This window comes from Callospermophilus lateralis, chromosome 1 (assembly GCF_048772815.1).
Source record: "Callospermophilus lateralis isolate mCalLat2 chromosome 1, mCalLat2.hap1, whole genome shotgun sequence".
NCBI classification, from domain to species: Eukaryota; Metazoa; Chordata; class Mammalia; order Rodentia; family Sciuridae; genus Callospermophilus; species Callospermophilus lateralis.
This window is the reverse complement of record NC_135305.1, coordinates 87061858-87078463: the sequence shown is the minus strand read 5'-3', so window position 1 is coordinate 87078463 and position 16606 is coordinate 87061858. Positions and strand designations below refer to the sequence as shown.

The following is a 16606-nucleotide window of genomic DNA, read 5'->3' as shown; positions in this document are numbered from 1 at the left end:
CTCTTGCTGACAGTCCTAAAATCAGCCATGGTGAAGATTTCTGGAGAAGCCCAGTTAAGACTTTTCTGTGGAGAAAGGGGGTGCCACTTCAAAAGGAGCCCGTTCCAACTCAGCTCCTATACCTAGGCCCCAGGCTCCTCACTCACCACCCAACATGGCTGCTGCACCCACCTTCCCTGCGCCACCCTGAGGTCTGTGCTTCCTGGCTCACTGTGCCTGGGTGTCACTGTCCACACTTTGTCCTGTCACAGAGCCTGGCCCTCCTCCTTCCCAGATGCACCAGCTCCTGCACAGCATTCTCGATTTAGGCCAGGCTCCCAGCCTAGCCTGGGGGGTCCCAAATTGCCCCACAGGTGAGGCTGGCCCTAGAGTCAGGCCTGGGCCTCTTCTTCCCCATGCCCCATCCTGCGAGAGCTCACCACAGGGCTAAGAGTGACCAGGGATGATCTGGGAAGCTGTGTCCCCAACCATGGTGTTCTTGAGGGGTGGACACTACCTCTCCAAGCATGTGAATTCTTCCCTGTCCGGCAGATGACTCTCAAACATTTAGGTGTCACACGATCTCTCTCAAATCAAAAACGGATTTAGCGGGGCCACCAGTGATTCACGAGAGGGAACAATTTAATAATTTTCTAGGCGACTGCCTCCCATTCATGTCTCCTTTCCCCATCCCCGCCCTCGCCCCCACCCACGCTGCCCTGAGCAATAGGCTAGGCTTTTTGTCCTAGGGGTGGGGGGCAATGTCACACCTATTTCTGGAAGGCAGGATTTTCTGATTTGATGTTTTACCAGCATCTCTACGACAATATCCCGCAATTCATGATGCCACCGAGGAAGAACTTCTGGGACAGGGTAGGAAAATGCTGCCATCGGCCTGGCTGGGGCAGCCGTACCGTGTACCGTGTCCAGGGACGAAAGCAGAGATTCAAAAGTCAGGCTGAACTTGAATGAGGTCACCCCAGGAGACAGGGCTGTCCTCCTCCATCTCCACCCCAACCCATCTGGGGCTGGAGAAGGTCCTCCACGAATGTGCAAAGTCACATTTTCCCCAGCCCATCCCTGCAAGTGGGAATCCCTGCTGGCCCGGGAGGGAGGTCGGGCATCCCTCCCTTGCCGAAAAAGCTGCTGGTGGCTTTTGTGCTGGGCTGCCAGACCACACCCGTGGAGACAGCAGGGCGGGACAGTGCTCTCTGGGAGGAAGTGTCCTGTGTGTAAGTGGTTTGGGAACACTTCCTCACACTGGGCTCCTCCTCTCCCCTGGGCCTGGCCGGTGCAGCTTCCCTTCCTGCTCCCTTCTGCTTTCTCAAAAAGTCTCTTCTCTTTGCCTTTTTACGTTGTAGAGCAGCAAGAGCGGAAGAAGGAGCTAGATAGCACTGGCTCTCATACCCTGGTTTTGAGCACCGGGAAACTGAGGCTCAGAGAAGAGAGGTAACGTGCCCCGGCGGGGGCGGTGGGGGGGGCTTTGGATGGATCAGGGTGGAGTCAGGACTGGGCCCCTGTCACAGGGCTGATCTGTAGCCACACCCAGCTGCCTCCTCGTCCTCCCTTCTTTGGTGGACAGGAGGCTGCCTCTTTCTTAGACTATGCAAGGTTACAGAAAAGGGCTCTCTCTCCCTGACCAGGAACCAAGAAGCCTGGACAGCTAGCTACTAGGGATCCACGGGGCAGATGGTCTTCTCCCCCAGGTCCCAGGACCTGGTCTGCTCGCATCTCTGAGCAGGGAGTCATGGTCTTCCGTCCCCAAGGCTCCTGGCTGTCTGCTTACCTTTGCTTATCTTCTGAGGGATCCCCTGGGGCCTTCTGCTGGAACAAGCTGGGGGCTTCCAATAACTGAAGACTCTCTGGCTCTTTGGCATTTCCAGGGTACAAAGCCCAGAGAGTTCCAGTGGGCAGAACAGAGGCCCTGGCCAGGCGGCCTCCCTTGCCCTCAGGGGTCCGTGGTGAACTCTTACTGGAGGGCATCAGAGCTGCGGTGACATTCCTCTACATCACACTCACTCTTCTCACATGCTTGCCACTAGGAGTAATAGAGTTATCTTTAGGTCAATGTGCTAATAAAATTTAATTTTTAGTATCTTTTTGGAGGAAGAAGTCCATGGAAGCCAAAGAACCCAAGGCCCACAAAAATGGTAAGGCAGCCCTGACCACCACCCCCTGACATCTGGGAGCACACAGCCTGGAGCAGGAGGTGGACACTCCAGCTGTGCTCTGCTGGCTCTTCCAACAAACTCCTGGGGACAGATGGTGTCCATTCAGGATGGCTCCTCAGTCCCCCTTACCTGTCCGTCTGAGTCTGGCCTCATGGGTCACAATAGAGGCCTGATTATCTCTTCCTCCTCCCCAGACTGAGCAGGAGCTGCACACACACAACACATGCTTTCATTTGCAAGGACGTATAGATAGTATGTATAGATAATGCAGATGCAAGCATGCATTCATGCATGTAAGTTTTACACCCTGCATGGGCACATAAATATCACACATGCATGCACACACAAATATGTGCATAGAGGAAGACACACATGGTGGTCACTAACCCACTGACACCTCAGAAACCCTCGACTATGCACACTGTTGCCTCTGCTACCTGTACCCCTGTCTCCCTGTCCCCTCTGAGTACTCCCTGAGTTATTGCCTCTCCCATGCTGTTCATAATCCAGGCCCCTCCCTCATCTTATCTCTTTTTCCTGGAGCTCAGTTTTTGTACGTGGGGAGGAGCTGGGGCAGGGCATGCAGCAGCAGGCAGCGAGTGACCACATTGCTCCATGTCCCTCTCTTGGACACACCATACTTGGCTAGTCTCTCTTCCTCTCCAGACAGCACCCTGAGTGGGCATAGTCTTGGGTCTGACACAGCTCTCTGCACACAACCAGGTGGGGAGCAGGCCCCAGGGTGCAAGGCAGCTCAGGCAGAATGGAATCAGCCCTGTGCCAGCCTACTAGGCAGCCAGGGTTGGGAGGGTGTGCTTGACCTCCACAGAGAGGGACAGAGCAGGGCCACCTATCGGGCCACCCCTGTTCATTCTTTTGTCTCTTTGGATGCTCTGACACTAGGGGCAGGGCTGGCGGGGGTGCATGCTAGGGCCCCTGCCCCCCATCCACCCGGAGACCCCTCTCTCAGTGTCCGTCTGGAGATTCTATTCATGTGAAGCCAACATTCCTGGAGCCCACAGGGCCAGCAAGATCGTCTCACACAGGCAGATCGCTGTCTTGCCTAATGAGAAAATGATGACATGGCCCCCTGCTATGGCCCCTGGGGACCTGAGTCCCCAGCACCAGCATGGCAGCTTCACCCCAGCCTTGCCCCACAGCTCCACCCACAGGTCCTGGGAAGTTACCTCCCATGGACTCCCTGCCCCTTCCAGGCAGGGCCTTCCCATCACCTGTGTTGAGACCTCTGAACTCCCAGGGTATTAGAACAGCAGACCCTTCAGGTCATTAAGACCCCATTGCACCAAGGGAAACTGAGGCATGGGCTGAAGTGACCACCCCAGTGTCCTGCAGTGAGGCAGCCTCAACCTACCCTCCTGCCCCACAGACCCAGCAGCACCACGCAGCAGGGCACAGCAGAAAGTCAGGACTTCCTCCTTCCTCCTTGCCTGTTCCCCACTCCAGGTTGACATCGCTGGGACCTCAGAGAGCCAGGTCTGGCAGGGTTGGGGCTGCAGGGACTGAGCTCAGGAAGTCCAAGTGCTCAGGCCAGATGCAGGTTAATGGAGGAGGACAACTGCAGTCCAGGCCCAAGAATGGAAGCCCTAGAATTGGCCAGTTTTACAGCCACTCAGGAGAGAGGGGGCTGCATCACATGCCTACCCTGGCCTCCCCGCCACCCCTGCCCTGCCAATCAGAGGACAGATGGCCCAAGGAAACACAGGCCATGGCCCCCAGATTGGTGGGTGTCTAAACTCACAAATATAAAGAGAAGAGACCAGGGCAAGGTTGTGAGATGGCCAGGGAAAAGCTGGTAGGTGAGGGCATTAGAAGTCATGGAGGCCTTCCCGGAGGAGGCAGAGTTTGAATCCCAGACTCTTGGATCTGAAAGAACCACAAAGGCTGCCTGAAATCACATCTCCTCAGGCCCAGGAATCTCCTTGGTGAATCCCTACCACAGGGCCACTGGGCCCTATGTGGGTACTTCCCCTGGCAGTGACAGCCTCTTCTTTTCAGGCCACCTATCCCCTTGTAGTACAGTGCTGATGGTTAGAGGATCATCCCCCCTCTGTCGCTTCCCAGCAGGACTGCCACTTTTCCCAGTGTTCTACACCCTCCGTCCAGTGACGGCTCTTTGGAGAAGGAGCAGGGACCCGAGGGCCCATGCCCGTGGGGGACAACTTCTCAGGAGGACCACTGCAGGTCTTTGGGGCTTACCTGTTCTGCTTCACCCTGGTGGCATGCAGGGCCCCAGCATGGTATGGCATGGCATGGTGATCCCGCCCCAGTGGCACTGGAGAAGGGTGGCCTTAGTCCTTGAGGAGGTAGACAGGCAGCTCTTGGAGGATCCCCTGACCTGGGACACGTGGCCACCATCGTCCTTCCAGAAAATAACACTCCTCAGTGACCTGACCTGCCGGAGATCGGGGCCCAGTAAGAGAAAGGGCAGGTTTGGAAGGGGTGAGTTCAAGCCTTAGGTCAGAGAATCAGGGGAGGAAGAGGGGAGGCATCAGGATGGGCCTTTCACCTCTGTTCCCAAGGCATCTGAGGATTTCTCCCATGCTCCTCAGACATTTATAGAAACTTAAATTCCCTGAAGTCTCTGATTCATTAAGTCTCAGTAACATCTAAGAATTCTGCATTTCTAACAATCTTGGGTGCTGCTGCTGCTGCTGCTGCTGGTCTCTGCACCACACTTTGCGCCATAAGAGACCATAAGGGTTGAGTCACGGTCTAGTGAAAACAAAAGAGAGAAAGGAAGCTACTCCTGGTATAGAGATGGCCACAGAGCATCACTTTCCACCTGAGCTTCCTGAGGGCCACAGCAAGAAAGAGGCGTTCACTAGCTCTTCCTCCAAGATGACAGACAGCTGCCTGTCCCGAGCAGAAAGGCTTTTCCTGATTCTGGCTGTCCAGGGAATCGACCTGGCAGAACTTCTGCCAGGAGAGTTGAAAGCCTGTGGGTCGTTTTAGGAGCACAGCAGGGTTTTCTATGGGAAGGATTCAGACTTGAGTAGGGTGCATCGCTGATGTGCAGTCGCAGTTCAGATAACACCATGCCTCTGGTGCCCGGCCTGGGGGGCCGTCCTGCCACCTCTTACTGACTCAGATGCCAACGGGCTCAAGTGTCCCTGCCAACGATGAAAACCTGCTACTGGGTGCCCCACCATGCAGTTCTGGGGGGATCGGGGGGCATCTGGGACCCAGGTCTAAGCCACAGGAAGAGGTGTGGTGGATCTGTGGGCAACGGAAGAGCCCCACCTTTTCCCAGTAATCAGGAAAGGCTTCCTGGAGGAGGGCATGTGGCAGACAGGTCTGTTTATGTAAAGGAAGGGAGGAGATTTGGGGAGAGGAAGGTCCAGGCAGGAGGGAATGGAGGGGGGCATGGCAGGGGTTCCAAGCCATGGCAAGGGCAGGGGCAGGGGTCTCCCTCAGTACCCCTCTCCCCATGGCCAGCTCTGACCCTTAGGGAGAGAGTAGTGGAAGGAAGAGGGCAGGCCCTCTCGCCATCCTGTGCTCCCGGGATGTCCTGTGTGAGTCTGATTCCTCCCCCCACCTGAAGCAGAGCCATGGGCAGTCTCTGCTCCCCCTTCTCTGGTCTGGGCAGAGGAGGACGCCTGGGTCTGCCTTGGAGCAATGATGTAGTTTCTGCCCCCAGAGAGCCCCCCCACCTAACCCAGGCCAGTCCCCATGGGAGCTGGAGTGGAAGCCGTGGCTCAGGCAGTGAGGAGGCCTCTGACGGTAAGAGTGGACACAGCCACCGCAGGACAGGGAGAGGACAGACCTGGGAAGCCCAGGGCTAAGGGGCCTTAGGGAAGTCACCACCCCAGCCAGGGCTCCTCACTCGTACCACAGGTACATTGGATGACAAGTGGCCTGACGGAGTGCAGGCTGAACACAGCTGGGTCCCCAAGCCTGGGTTCCGGGCCTTCCCTGCCACACCTTCCCAGGGAGGTGCCCCTCTCTTCCCAGCCTCCTTGTGGTACAAGCAGCATGATCCTGATGGTTTTCCAGAAAAGGAAATGGAAAATCATTAGACAAATAAATCCAAGGTGTGCCTGCCTTAACCGGGAAGATGGAAAAAGCCCTTGGTATTCTCTGCAATGATTTTGGGGGACAAGAGGAAAGGGGTTCACAGGCGGCCCTGCAGCTGGAAGGTGGCACCTCAGTTGGCCAGGCCAGCTTCTTTCTGGGCGGGACAGACAGGGGTGCCGATCCATCACTCCTTCTGGGTGCTCACCCTCGGGGAGACGACTGAATTGAAGGAAAGGCTGGGCTCCTACACAATAGCTTGTGGGTACAGAAACCAAGACACTCCAGATATTTCCAGACGCCCTCAGGAAATAAGGGAAGATAGAGGAGGTGGGGCCATAGGAAGTCCCACCCTGTATAGAGACCTTCCAGAACCTCAGCAAGTCTTCCAGGACACAGGGGAGCCCAGAGGAAGCAGCTGCCACCTGTTCGCCCCAGGCCCTGGGTGACTACCCTGGCTCTCTGAGATTCACTTTCCTCCTGTGTCACCAGGGAAGTTTGAGTGCCAGCCCTCCAGGGGCTACATACAGCGCTTGCCACTGCTGCCCCCAGGGTCCATCTCTGAGTGGTCACAGCTGAAGTGAGGGATAAGGCCACCTTGAAGCATAAGGCCACCTGTCCCATCACCTAAAGCATAGGGTCAGGGAGAACCAGAGGGTGGCCCAGGAGCAGAGCTGGGGCTGGTGTGAGTTGGGAAAGGGAGAGGAGGAACTTGCTCTTCAGGTGAGGGTTTGGGGAGCTCTAGGGGTGGGTCAGTCTCCAGGGATCAGCCAACAGTGGGTGAGGTCCAGTGGGCCTCACTCCATTCCAACCTCCCACCTGGTCACCCTTCTTAGACACACTTCTTGGGTCTCAGTGAGGCCGACCTGCCCCAGCCCCAGCACTCTCTCAGCCGGTCTCAGGACAGGAGTCACCTCTCTTGGGCATGCAGTAGGTGCCAAGTCCTGTTCTTCATCCTCACCCTGGCTTTATAAGGTGTCTACTAATATTACTGTCATTTTACAGATGGGGAAACTGAGGCCCAGAAAGGACATTTTGCCCATTTGCTTTGTAATTTGGAGGACACAAGACAGGAACTAAGGTCAAATTCCAGGGACCAGCTCATAAACACATTCTTTTTTCTAACAGCACACAGGTGGAGCAAGAATCCCCCCTAAGCCCCCAAGTGACCACAGCAGACAGACAGGCTCGGGTCTGTGACCCACAGGCCCAGGTGGGCCAGGCTGCAGGATGGAGGATCTATGTGTCTGAAGGCTGGGAGCTCGTTCTCCTGCCTGGGTTCCCAGGAGATGGGCACTTTCATAATGCCCACTGGAACCCCCATATGGCCAGAGATGGGGTCCCAGACCCTGAAGACACTGAGTCTCCCCATGGGAAGAGACCCTACCCAAGGCCACCAAGGGACTGAAAACTATCCTGCCAGCCTGGCTGCCTTCCACGGTGCAGTCGGCAGTGGCCCAAGGGAGCAAGACCGTCCAGTCCAAATGCCCAAGGTCACCAACTGCTTGGAAAACAATGGGCAACAGGTCCAGCCACGGCCGGAGCCAGAACAAAGGACTGGCACTTCCTCGCATTCAGGCCCCTCCTTCATGGTCTGCCAAGGCCAGAGGATGGAGGAAACCTTCATCATGAGGCAGGGATGTTGTGTCGGCTGGTCTCAGAGAGCTGCAGCTGCCGTTGACAGAGGAGCAGAAAGAGGGACCAGCTGCTGGAGGCCCAGCTCAGCCTGCTGGGAAGCAGGGAGACTGGGGGGATCCAAGACCAGTCCTCCCACCTTCCTGGGTCACTCAAACCAGGGTATCTCCCACCTGCTCCTCCTCTCCATGGCCCCAGCATCTCCCCTCTGATCTCCCCTCCACATCGTGGCTACTCAGTCTTCTGAAAACACTAGGATCCACCACTGCTCTGCTCTGAAGCCCTCTGTGGCTCCCCAGTGCTCCCAGGAGGAAGTTCAAGCTCTTCGGCCCTTCAAGATTCAGTCCTACAACTTTAATCTTCCCGTGACTCCCAGGCTCTCCAGATCCCCTCCCCCTGAGAGTCATGCCCCTGTCCATCCCACCTGGAGTGCCCTCTGCCCCTCCTCCTCACTCCTCTCCTTAGGGTTGGGCCTCAATCTTTTCCCCGCCCAGAAGCCTCCCTGACTTCTCCAGCTCATGCTGGGTCCCCTCTTCTGAGCTCTACGCCCCAAATAAATCCAAGAATCATCTGCGTCAGAAGCTTGTGGGTCAGAGGGCCGGGAGGCCAATCAATGAACAATCCTTCTTTAGACTCGGGTTCCCAGGCACCGAGGTGCTGTTTACACAACTGTCCTGATGTAATCATTAATAGTACCCCAGGCTCAGTGCCTGCCGCTGGGGCAGAGAGGGCAGGTCCCGGGGATGGTGTTGACGACAAGTGTCTCAAGTATCCCCAGAGGGAGCGGGCCACTGGAGGTGGCCTTATCACTGAGAACTCTGAAGGCTCCGCAACAGGGAGGGTCTTTTGACAGACGTCAAAAGGCCCTAAAACGGAAAACGGCCAGATAAGCACCCAGGATCACCCTTATCAAGGGCCACAGGAAAGGCGCCAGGTCTAATCTAAAACCACACCCGGAACCAACGGTTTGGAGACCTCAGGCAGCGCCTCCCACAGACACTCAGGGACTGAGGTGTCAGCCTGGAGGTGGGCAGTGGGACAGGGCAGGGGAGGGCAGTGGGAACCTTGGGCTTCATCCCAGGTGGGACAGGTACCTGAGGGGGCGGGGGGAGGATCCCTGAGCCCAGGAAGAAGGAAACTGCTGAACAGAGGTGTGTGCCTGGGTGTTGGTGTATGTGTGACAACAGGGGGCGTCTGTGACCCGAGGTCAACACCCCACCAACCAGGATCTGCCGGGATGCTAGAGGAGCCAACCATCCTGTAGGCGCTCAGAGGGTGGAGCTTAGCTTTGTGGCGGAGTGATCCGGGAGGACTTCCCGAAGGAGGGGCTCACAGCTGGGCCTGTGGGAGGACGTGGGAATCAGAGGGCAGGGGCAGCCAAGAACACCAAGGAAGCCTTCAGCAGCAAAGCGCTCACTGGGGAAGTCACTGCTGTGATCTGGGGTGGGTGTAGTCCAAGTACGGCTGCAGCAGAAGCAGGAAGAAGGACTCGCAGCCACCTCTGGTCCCCCACCAGATTTATCCCTCAGGTCCAAAGACCGTGTGGTAGACGGGTCTCCAAAAGGCCCCAGTGAAAGAGAAATGCTCCAGGAGGGCTCTTAATTAGGAATTTCTGCTTGGGCCTCAGTTTCCCCATCTGTAGATAAGGCCTTCGGTGACTTCCTTGGAGGATACAGAATGGGTAACTGCGCATGCGGGCAGGGAGTGGAATAAAACACCATGAGGAGCATGAAGGGAAAGGCAGCCTTCAGGTTTCAGGAACCCCGGAGCTACCACCCTGCTTGGTGGGGTCCTGAGCCCTCTGTGTGCCTAAGAGGCTGCTAAGTGCAGACACACCTGCCTACTACGCAGACCCCGGCAGGGTTCTGCCTGGCTATGGGCAGTCTGCCTGCCCACTGCCCGCCTTCCAGCCAGCCCACCCCCTCACCCTGGAGTTTGCATTAAGCAATCTCCATTATCACAAATGCCTGGCATTTTTGCCTGGTAACTTCAGCTCCCACAGCCCCATGAGGGTTAGGGCATGATCGGGAGTAGGGAGGACTCTGGTAAGTGGAAATACCTGCAAAGAAACTTGGCAGCCTGATGGCCTCAGGCAATGTTTTGGATGCTCTAAGGTCTCCGTGGTGGCCTTGTAAGGATCATCCACAGGGTGGCAAAGGCTATGGGCCATCTTTCTCTTGTCCTCTCCCCACCTGTCCCCTTATGCTGCCTTCCTGGGTGGACACAGTAGCCCCTCAATCCACTCCCTCCTCTGCCGGGTCTGAAGCAGAGCTGTGAGCAGGTCTCCTCTCTGGCAAACGTTCCACTCCCACCCACCATCTAGGCCCTGCACCTGCCCTCTGCCCGACTCCTGGTCCTCCAGGTCTCCCACTGTCTGCTTGCCCAGGATGAGACTCGCAGACATCATGGACATCATCTCTCCACTCTCACTGTCCCTTCCCACTGGAATGTTCTTCTGTCCAGTTCTCCACTTGTCCTTCAAGGGCCAGACTAGATGCAACCTCTGCCAAGGAGTTTCCACCCCCACTGGAAAGACTGACAGCAAACATTTAACGAGTCCTTGTGACATGCCAAGCCCTGCGCTAAGCGCTTCACAATGTGTTAACTCACTTCATCCTTACGACAACCCTGTGAGGTTGCGCCCTTACAGATGAGGTGACCGAGGCCAGGAGGAGCTTAGGTGGAGCGCTCAAGGCCGCACAGTAGAAGTGGTGGATCAAGCTAGTCCAGACCCCCTGCTCCTGGTGTGGCTTCTTGCTGGCGTGCCTACAAGGCGCCTCTCTGGTGCGTCCTGCTTCATGAAAATCACAAGCCCTAGAGCCGAGTTTCTTAAGCTTGACCCTAATTCAACTGATTTCGTTAAAATGCCAATTCTGACTCCCTAAGCCCGGGGTGGGGCCTAAGAGGCTGCCTTTTTAAGAAGCTCTAGGCAGTGATGCTGTTGCTGCTCTAAGGACCATACTTTGGTGAAACTAGAGTGCAGAGCAGACTAGAAGGGTCTTCCAGCACCATCACCTGCTTGCAGAGCTGAGGACCTGTGGCAGCCATGTCCCTTCACTCCCCAGCCCTCACTGGAGCCTGGGACCCCACAGCCATTCCACAGCCATGCTGTGGATGGACTGGGTCCTGCCTCTGTCCCTGTCTTCCTCTGGAGCTCAGATTTGCAGACTCTGGGGAGCAGTAAGGTGGAATCTGAATGTACCCCTGTCTTGGGACATCCCCTAAGCCCTGGCCCAGCTCTGACCCCCAGGGAATATTTGTTTTTCTTCTGGAAACTCCTCTTCTTGCCTGTGCTGGTTCTGTGTGGAACTCACAGACAGTGGTGCAAACAGGCTGCGGCCACTGACCCACCACTGCCCTCCCAGCCATGAGGAAGGTGAAGACACTATTGGCTGGCAGATAAAGAGGCTTGCAGCTAGTGAGGAATTCTCTGGAGAGAAGCCTCAGTGTGTTGGGCCCCTTCTCCAGCTACGGGGACAAGGGAGGTATAACTCACCTCCTAAAGCCAAGTGAGGGAAGCTTCAAGAGAATTGCTTGGAAACTTTACTGAGCTCCCATGGAATGTGAGATGTTCTTGCAAAAATGGTGACTGCCTCATCTGGGGAAGGGTGAGAGGAGAAGCCAAGATGGCACTGCTCCTGACAGGCGCCTAGCATACAACAGGGTCCAGCAGGAAATGTCCAGCCTACAGAGTGCAGGAGTCAGAGATGTGCCAGAGATGTGCATGGTCCAAATGTGGATCCTGCAGAAGGGAGATTTGGGTGTATTACAAAGAGGATAGACAGGAGGCTGTCCCTTGCAGAGAATCTGCCATAAGTAGCAGATGGAAGATGACCCCTGTGCCCTGGCTCAAGAGAGATCCCTAGCATGGAAGGTCCCTTTAGAAAAAATGGAACCAGCACTGTTTATGTGCGTGCCAGCGGACACAGGGCAGCACCCAGTACAGCTGCACCACCCAGGTGAGAACTTTCTTCCTTGACCTTCTTCCCAGCAGGAAGCTCCCAGGATCTGGTGCTTTGTCTTTATTAGAGGCTGCTGAGGATCTGGGAGGAATCCTGGGGCAAGGTGAGAAAGTGTCCAAGCAGCCACAATTTCCTGTCCCAGATGACTGCCACAGGGTGAGGGAGATCTTCATATTGAGGAGAGTTTGGAGTTAAATGTCAGGTAGACGGGTCTCTTACTGTTTATGATGGCCTGCTATATACCTTCCAGAGACCAAGAAACAGTGAAGAGAAAGAGAATGCATTGGGAAGTAATTAGAATAAAACCACTTTCTGGTGGTACTCTGAGGTCAGCATGTTCAATACACTGGCCCCTAGCGCGTGGCAGTAGAGATGGAGTAGCTGAGCCTGGGACTGGCCCTTGGGAAGCCAATCAACTCTAGGATATGGTTCTTAACATTTTTGGAGGGCAGCTGGATACTCTAAGTTCAAGGCCAAAATAGAGGCTATGGACCTTTAATGAATATGTCCATGAATGCAAAGATTGTAATATAATCTGCCCCTCCAAAGCCTACTCACAATGTCCCTAGAAAACAATACACCCCAAATAGAGCATGCCTAGAGGTGAGGAGGGATGGGCATGTACCTGCGTGTTTGGTAGCGATACTATGGATTCGCTGTAGCTTCTAGAAGGAGGTGCTGGGCTCTGTTTACCTTCCATTCCAGGGCAGCACGCTTTAGCACACCTGCATGTAGGCTTCTAGAAAAGTCATTGCTTTGTACTTTGTGCAACTGAACTTTTCAAGCAATGCTGGGAACAGTTTGTTTTCTGTAGCCCTGCCAAGGAGACCCTGGCCAGGAGGTTAAGTGAGTTTCATTGAAAAGACACACTTTTCCTCCCCAGGTCGATAAATAAGACGGCCGCAGGGAAATTGGCTTCCTGAGCCCGGGGGCTCAGCTGGAGCGGTCCATCCCTAGCCAAGGAAAATAACGGCACAAACATTGCGGGGACATATAGGAAGCATTTCTGCTGGAAACCTGCTGGGAATAGCTGCTGCCGTTTACATAGCAAACCCCTCTGGGGCCTCTGCACAGCCTGAACAAAGCCGTCCCTGCCCTCCCACTTCCTCTTGGCCTGGCTGACCCCTCCCTGCCTCTCCCCAAAGACTGACAGCCAGGCCACAGCACGTGCCCCATCCACAGGAACACAAGACAAGCTCTGTAGCTGTCACCACCAAATGCCAGTCTCATTCCTGGCTCCCCAAATCAAAGGGGTCTCCTTTTAGCCAGCACTGCCGAGGGACACAGCCCCAGACCAGCCTGTGCCCGTGGGGGCACACAGAGGCTGGGGACAGGCTGCTGTCCAGTGTTCGCAACTCTCCTAGCCCTCTCTCTGGGCCACAAGAGACAGTAGGAATGTGCCTCCTGGTCCCCATGTGGAAACGCCTACCTCTGCATGGCCCAGAGGGACAGCTAAGGTGCTTGCTGGGCTCAGACAGGGTCAGATACAGGGATGGGGCGGCTCCAGGCGGGCTTTGTCATTATGTTGTTCCTAGTTTCTCAAGAGGACAGCCATGTGACAGGAACTCCTGGGGGCTGGTGCTGTGCCTCTGGGCCCCTTAACTCCACCCGGTTCTTATGACCCATCACAGAGCAGCGCCTGACTCTGGTTCTGACACAACTCAACCCTCTCTGTCCCCCAGCTTCCTTGCCAGTCTCCCATTGCAGTTCTACATTCTCTCACATTCCTCTTTGAAGCCCTCGGGATATACATGGAATAACAAGGCTCAGACCCAACAGCTTCTCTTCACTTGCGAGGATGGCATTCTTCCCGTCCAGCCACTCCATCTTTGCTCTGGAATGTGAGGGGCTCCAAACTCTCCTTACCCTCATACTCAATCAGTTCTGCCCCAACATGTTTCCCTAGAGCCACATAGAGGACCACACCTGGTTCCTCTGAGTGTCCCTATCCCATTAGCTCCGCTGACCCCTCCCTGGACAGCTCTTTTTCCCACCTCCTCTAGACCAGACCCAGCCTCCCCAGGCCCACCCATCCTCATGGAGCCTCTTGGACCATCTAGATATGCCCTGGAATGGGGTCCCTGGGGTCTGGGCCGTTCCTGGCAGCACAGTCTATGTAGCCTGATGCCTTGGACCTGTGTGGATCAAGAGGAAGACAGGAGAGAGCAGACTGGACAACTTGGAGCAGAGGGCATTGCCCATCCTAGAGAATTCTGATAGGAGACGATACCCAGGAGGGCCTCCACCATCCCCTCCCACCCCCATGAGGATCACAGCCCGACCTTGTGCTCCCTTCACACGCACAGAATAGAGGAGTCTTGGCCCTCGGCATGGGCTGGATACTTGCTTTATAGAAAACCAATTACCAGAAATAACCAGGGTCCCCAGAGCCACCCTCATCAGAGGCCTTGGCAAGGGGTGACCCAGTGGGAAACCAGAGAGGAGTGAAAAGGCAGTGGAGCCACTGGTGGCCTCCTTCCTGTCCTTGGCAGTCACAGTCAGCTGGGAGGCAACTCAGCAGCACACTGTCCTGCCTCACAGTCCTGGGCAGCCCTTCACAGAAGGGGCAAGAGGCCCTGTATGCTTCCATAGCCATGCTGGCCTGGATGTCACGCTCTTCTCAGAGACTTGCTGTTGAGGCCCAGGTAGGTCTCAGGAGTCACCCCAGTGATGAGCAGTGGAGCCACAGGATTTAGATGCATCCAAGGGTCACAGGATGGGCTCTGAGCCGTTCCAGTCCACAGATGCCCCCTTCCACCTACAGACAGATCAATCAGAGAAGGAGAGTTAGAGCTGCAGGGGCCCTGGCAGGAGCCCTGGCTTGTCCTTACTTACCAGGAGTTTTGTCTTAGAGGATTTCAGAATTTCCAGTTCCATCCTGCCCACCTCGCCTCTCCACACTCACGTACAGCCCATATACCCTTACTGGGTTCTTTTTGCGGGGGGGTGGGGGAGGATACTAGGGATTGAACTCGAGGCACTTGACCACTGAGCCACATCCGCAGCCCTGTTTTGTATTTTATTTAGATACAGGGTCTCACTGAGTTGCTTAGTGCCTCCTTGTTGCTGAGGCTGGCTTTGAACCCGCGATCCTCCTGCCTCAGCCTCCCGAGCCACTGGGATTATAGGCGAGCCATTGGGATTACAGGGATGTGCTACGGCCGGCGCCCCCATATACCTTTACAAAGCACACATACACCCATACACCTGGGACCCTGGGGAGCAATGGAAAAGACAGAGGGCAAGTGACTCATTCATTCCTGCTACTGCTGACTTGGTGCCTGGCACTCCGGCCTCTGCCGATGTGATCTGTGATCTGAGGTTGTGCACCCGGCTGCTTTCCAGTGGTGCCAGATGGTGACCTAGTAGAGGCACCTGTGCAGACTTAGATATGGAGATAGCCTGGGATGTCCAAAGTACAGAAAGATGGGAGAGAGGTGTAAGAGGGGACCGGGGACCCAGCAGAGCCTTGTAAGGATTCTGGAAGTTTCTCTAAGAGCCACAGGAAGCTTGGGAAGGGTGAGGAGCACCACAGGAACATAACAGATTTTTTTAAAAATGTGCTTTATGAAGCCTAAGAAGCACCAAGTAGAATTAAACCAGAGTCCAGGGTGAGAAACAATTTAATAGTTCAGTTCCAACATAAAAATTATTATAGAGGAAAGCATAAAATTTCCTAACACTTGATTTTAATTCATGATGCTGATCTTCTGAAATAACTCAAGAGGAATCATATTTCTAGCAGATGGAGAATTTATGTCAGTCTGGCTTTGGATATTTTCTGTATATATGCAGAACCTAAGACTGTGTGAACCAGGCCACCGAGGTTGCATAGCTCCACAACAGTGCTGGGCTTCCAAGTGGGAGACTGGGATTTACAAATGCTTTCTAAAGTGTAGAGCTTGGGGAAGGAGCTGACATGTTGCTTTCAAATATACCCAGGACCTTGGGGAGTGATGAAGAAGACAGAGGGCAGGTGACTCATTCATTCCTGCTACAGGAGTGACTTGGTGCCTGGTACTCTGGCCTCGGCTGATGTAAGTGATCTGTGTACATCTGGACCCAGCTGCTTTCTAGTGGTGCTGAATGGTGGTCCAGTAGAAGCATCTGTGCAGAACTAGCTATCAGGATTAAAGTAAAAATCCTAACCACCATGGAGAAGGAAGAAAGGAAAGCCATCTCTCTTACGGTAATTATGAAATTGTATACCTGCCTGGAAAAGTTTAGTGTCCCTAAGAATGAAACTGCAGTCAGGAAGCAAGCAGGTTCTCTCTAAGTAACACGGTCACACTGTTGTGTTTCCCAACAGAATGCTTGAGAGCACTGGGCGGAGACAGTGCAGTTGTCTTCCTCATCCACAGTTTCCATACTGCAGATTCAACCAACCAGGATCAAAGAAAGAGGAGGGGGGAGGAGAAAAGAGGAGAAGAAGGAGGAGAAGAAGAGGAGGAGGAGGAGGAGTGGAAGAAGAGGGAAGAAAAAGAGAAAAAAAGAAAGAAAAAAACAGCTGGCACATACCTATAATCACAGTTGTTTGGGAGGCTGAGGCAGGAGGATCCCAAGTTCAAAAGCCAGCCTCAGCAACTTAGCAAGATCCTAAACAACTTAGAATTATTCTGTCTCAAAATTAAAAATAAAAAGGGCTAAGGTTGTGGCTCAGTGGTTAAGTGCTCCTGGGTTCAATTCCTGGTACCTAATAAAAGGAGGAGGAGGAGGAGGAGGAGGAGGAGGAGGAGGAGGAGGAGGAGAGGAAGGAAGGAAGGAAGGAAGGAAGGAAGGAAGAAAGGAAGGAAGGAAAGAAGGAAATTGCATTTTTGCCTAGCATGT

The 16606-nt window shown here is 54.8% G+C and overlaps 1 protein-coding gene and 1 long non-coding RNA gene across 2 annotated transcripts in view; one reads left to right on the top strand and one right to left on the bottom strand.

Moving 5' to 3' along the window:
- The first annotated feature begins 1339 nt into the window (after positions 1–1339).
- Positions 1340–7570, top strand: LOC143405329 (uncharacterized). The gene is made up of 3 exons (XR_013092045.1): positions 1340–1428; positions 2073–2129; positions 7311–7570. It is a non-coding gene; the product is annotated as an uncharacterized LOC143405329 (long non-coding RNA).
- A 6648-nt stretch (positions 7571–14218) lies between these two features.
- Mindy4 (MINDY lysine 48 deubiquitinase 4) overlaps positions 14219–16606 on the bottom strand; it is a 111092-nt gene continuing 108704 nt past the window's right edge. The window contains exon 18 of the mRNA XM_076863769.2: positions 14219–14537. Within this exon, the coding sequence (XP_076719884.2) occupies positions 14489–14537 (49 nt within the window). The 3' untranslated portion in view covers positions 14219–14488. The remainder of the gene's footprint in view (positions 14538–16606) is intronic.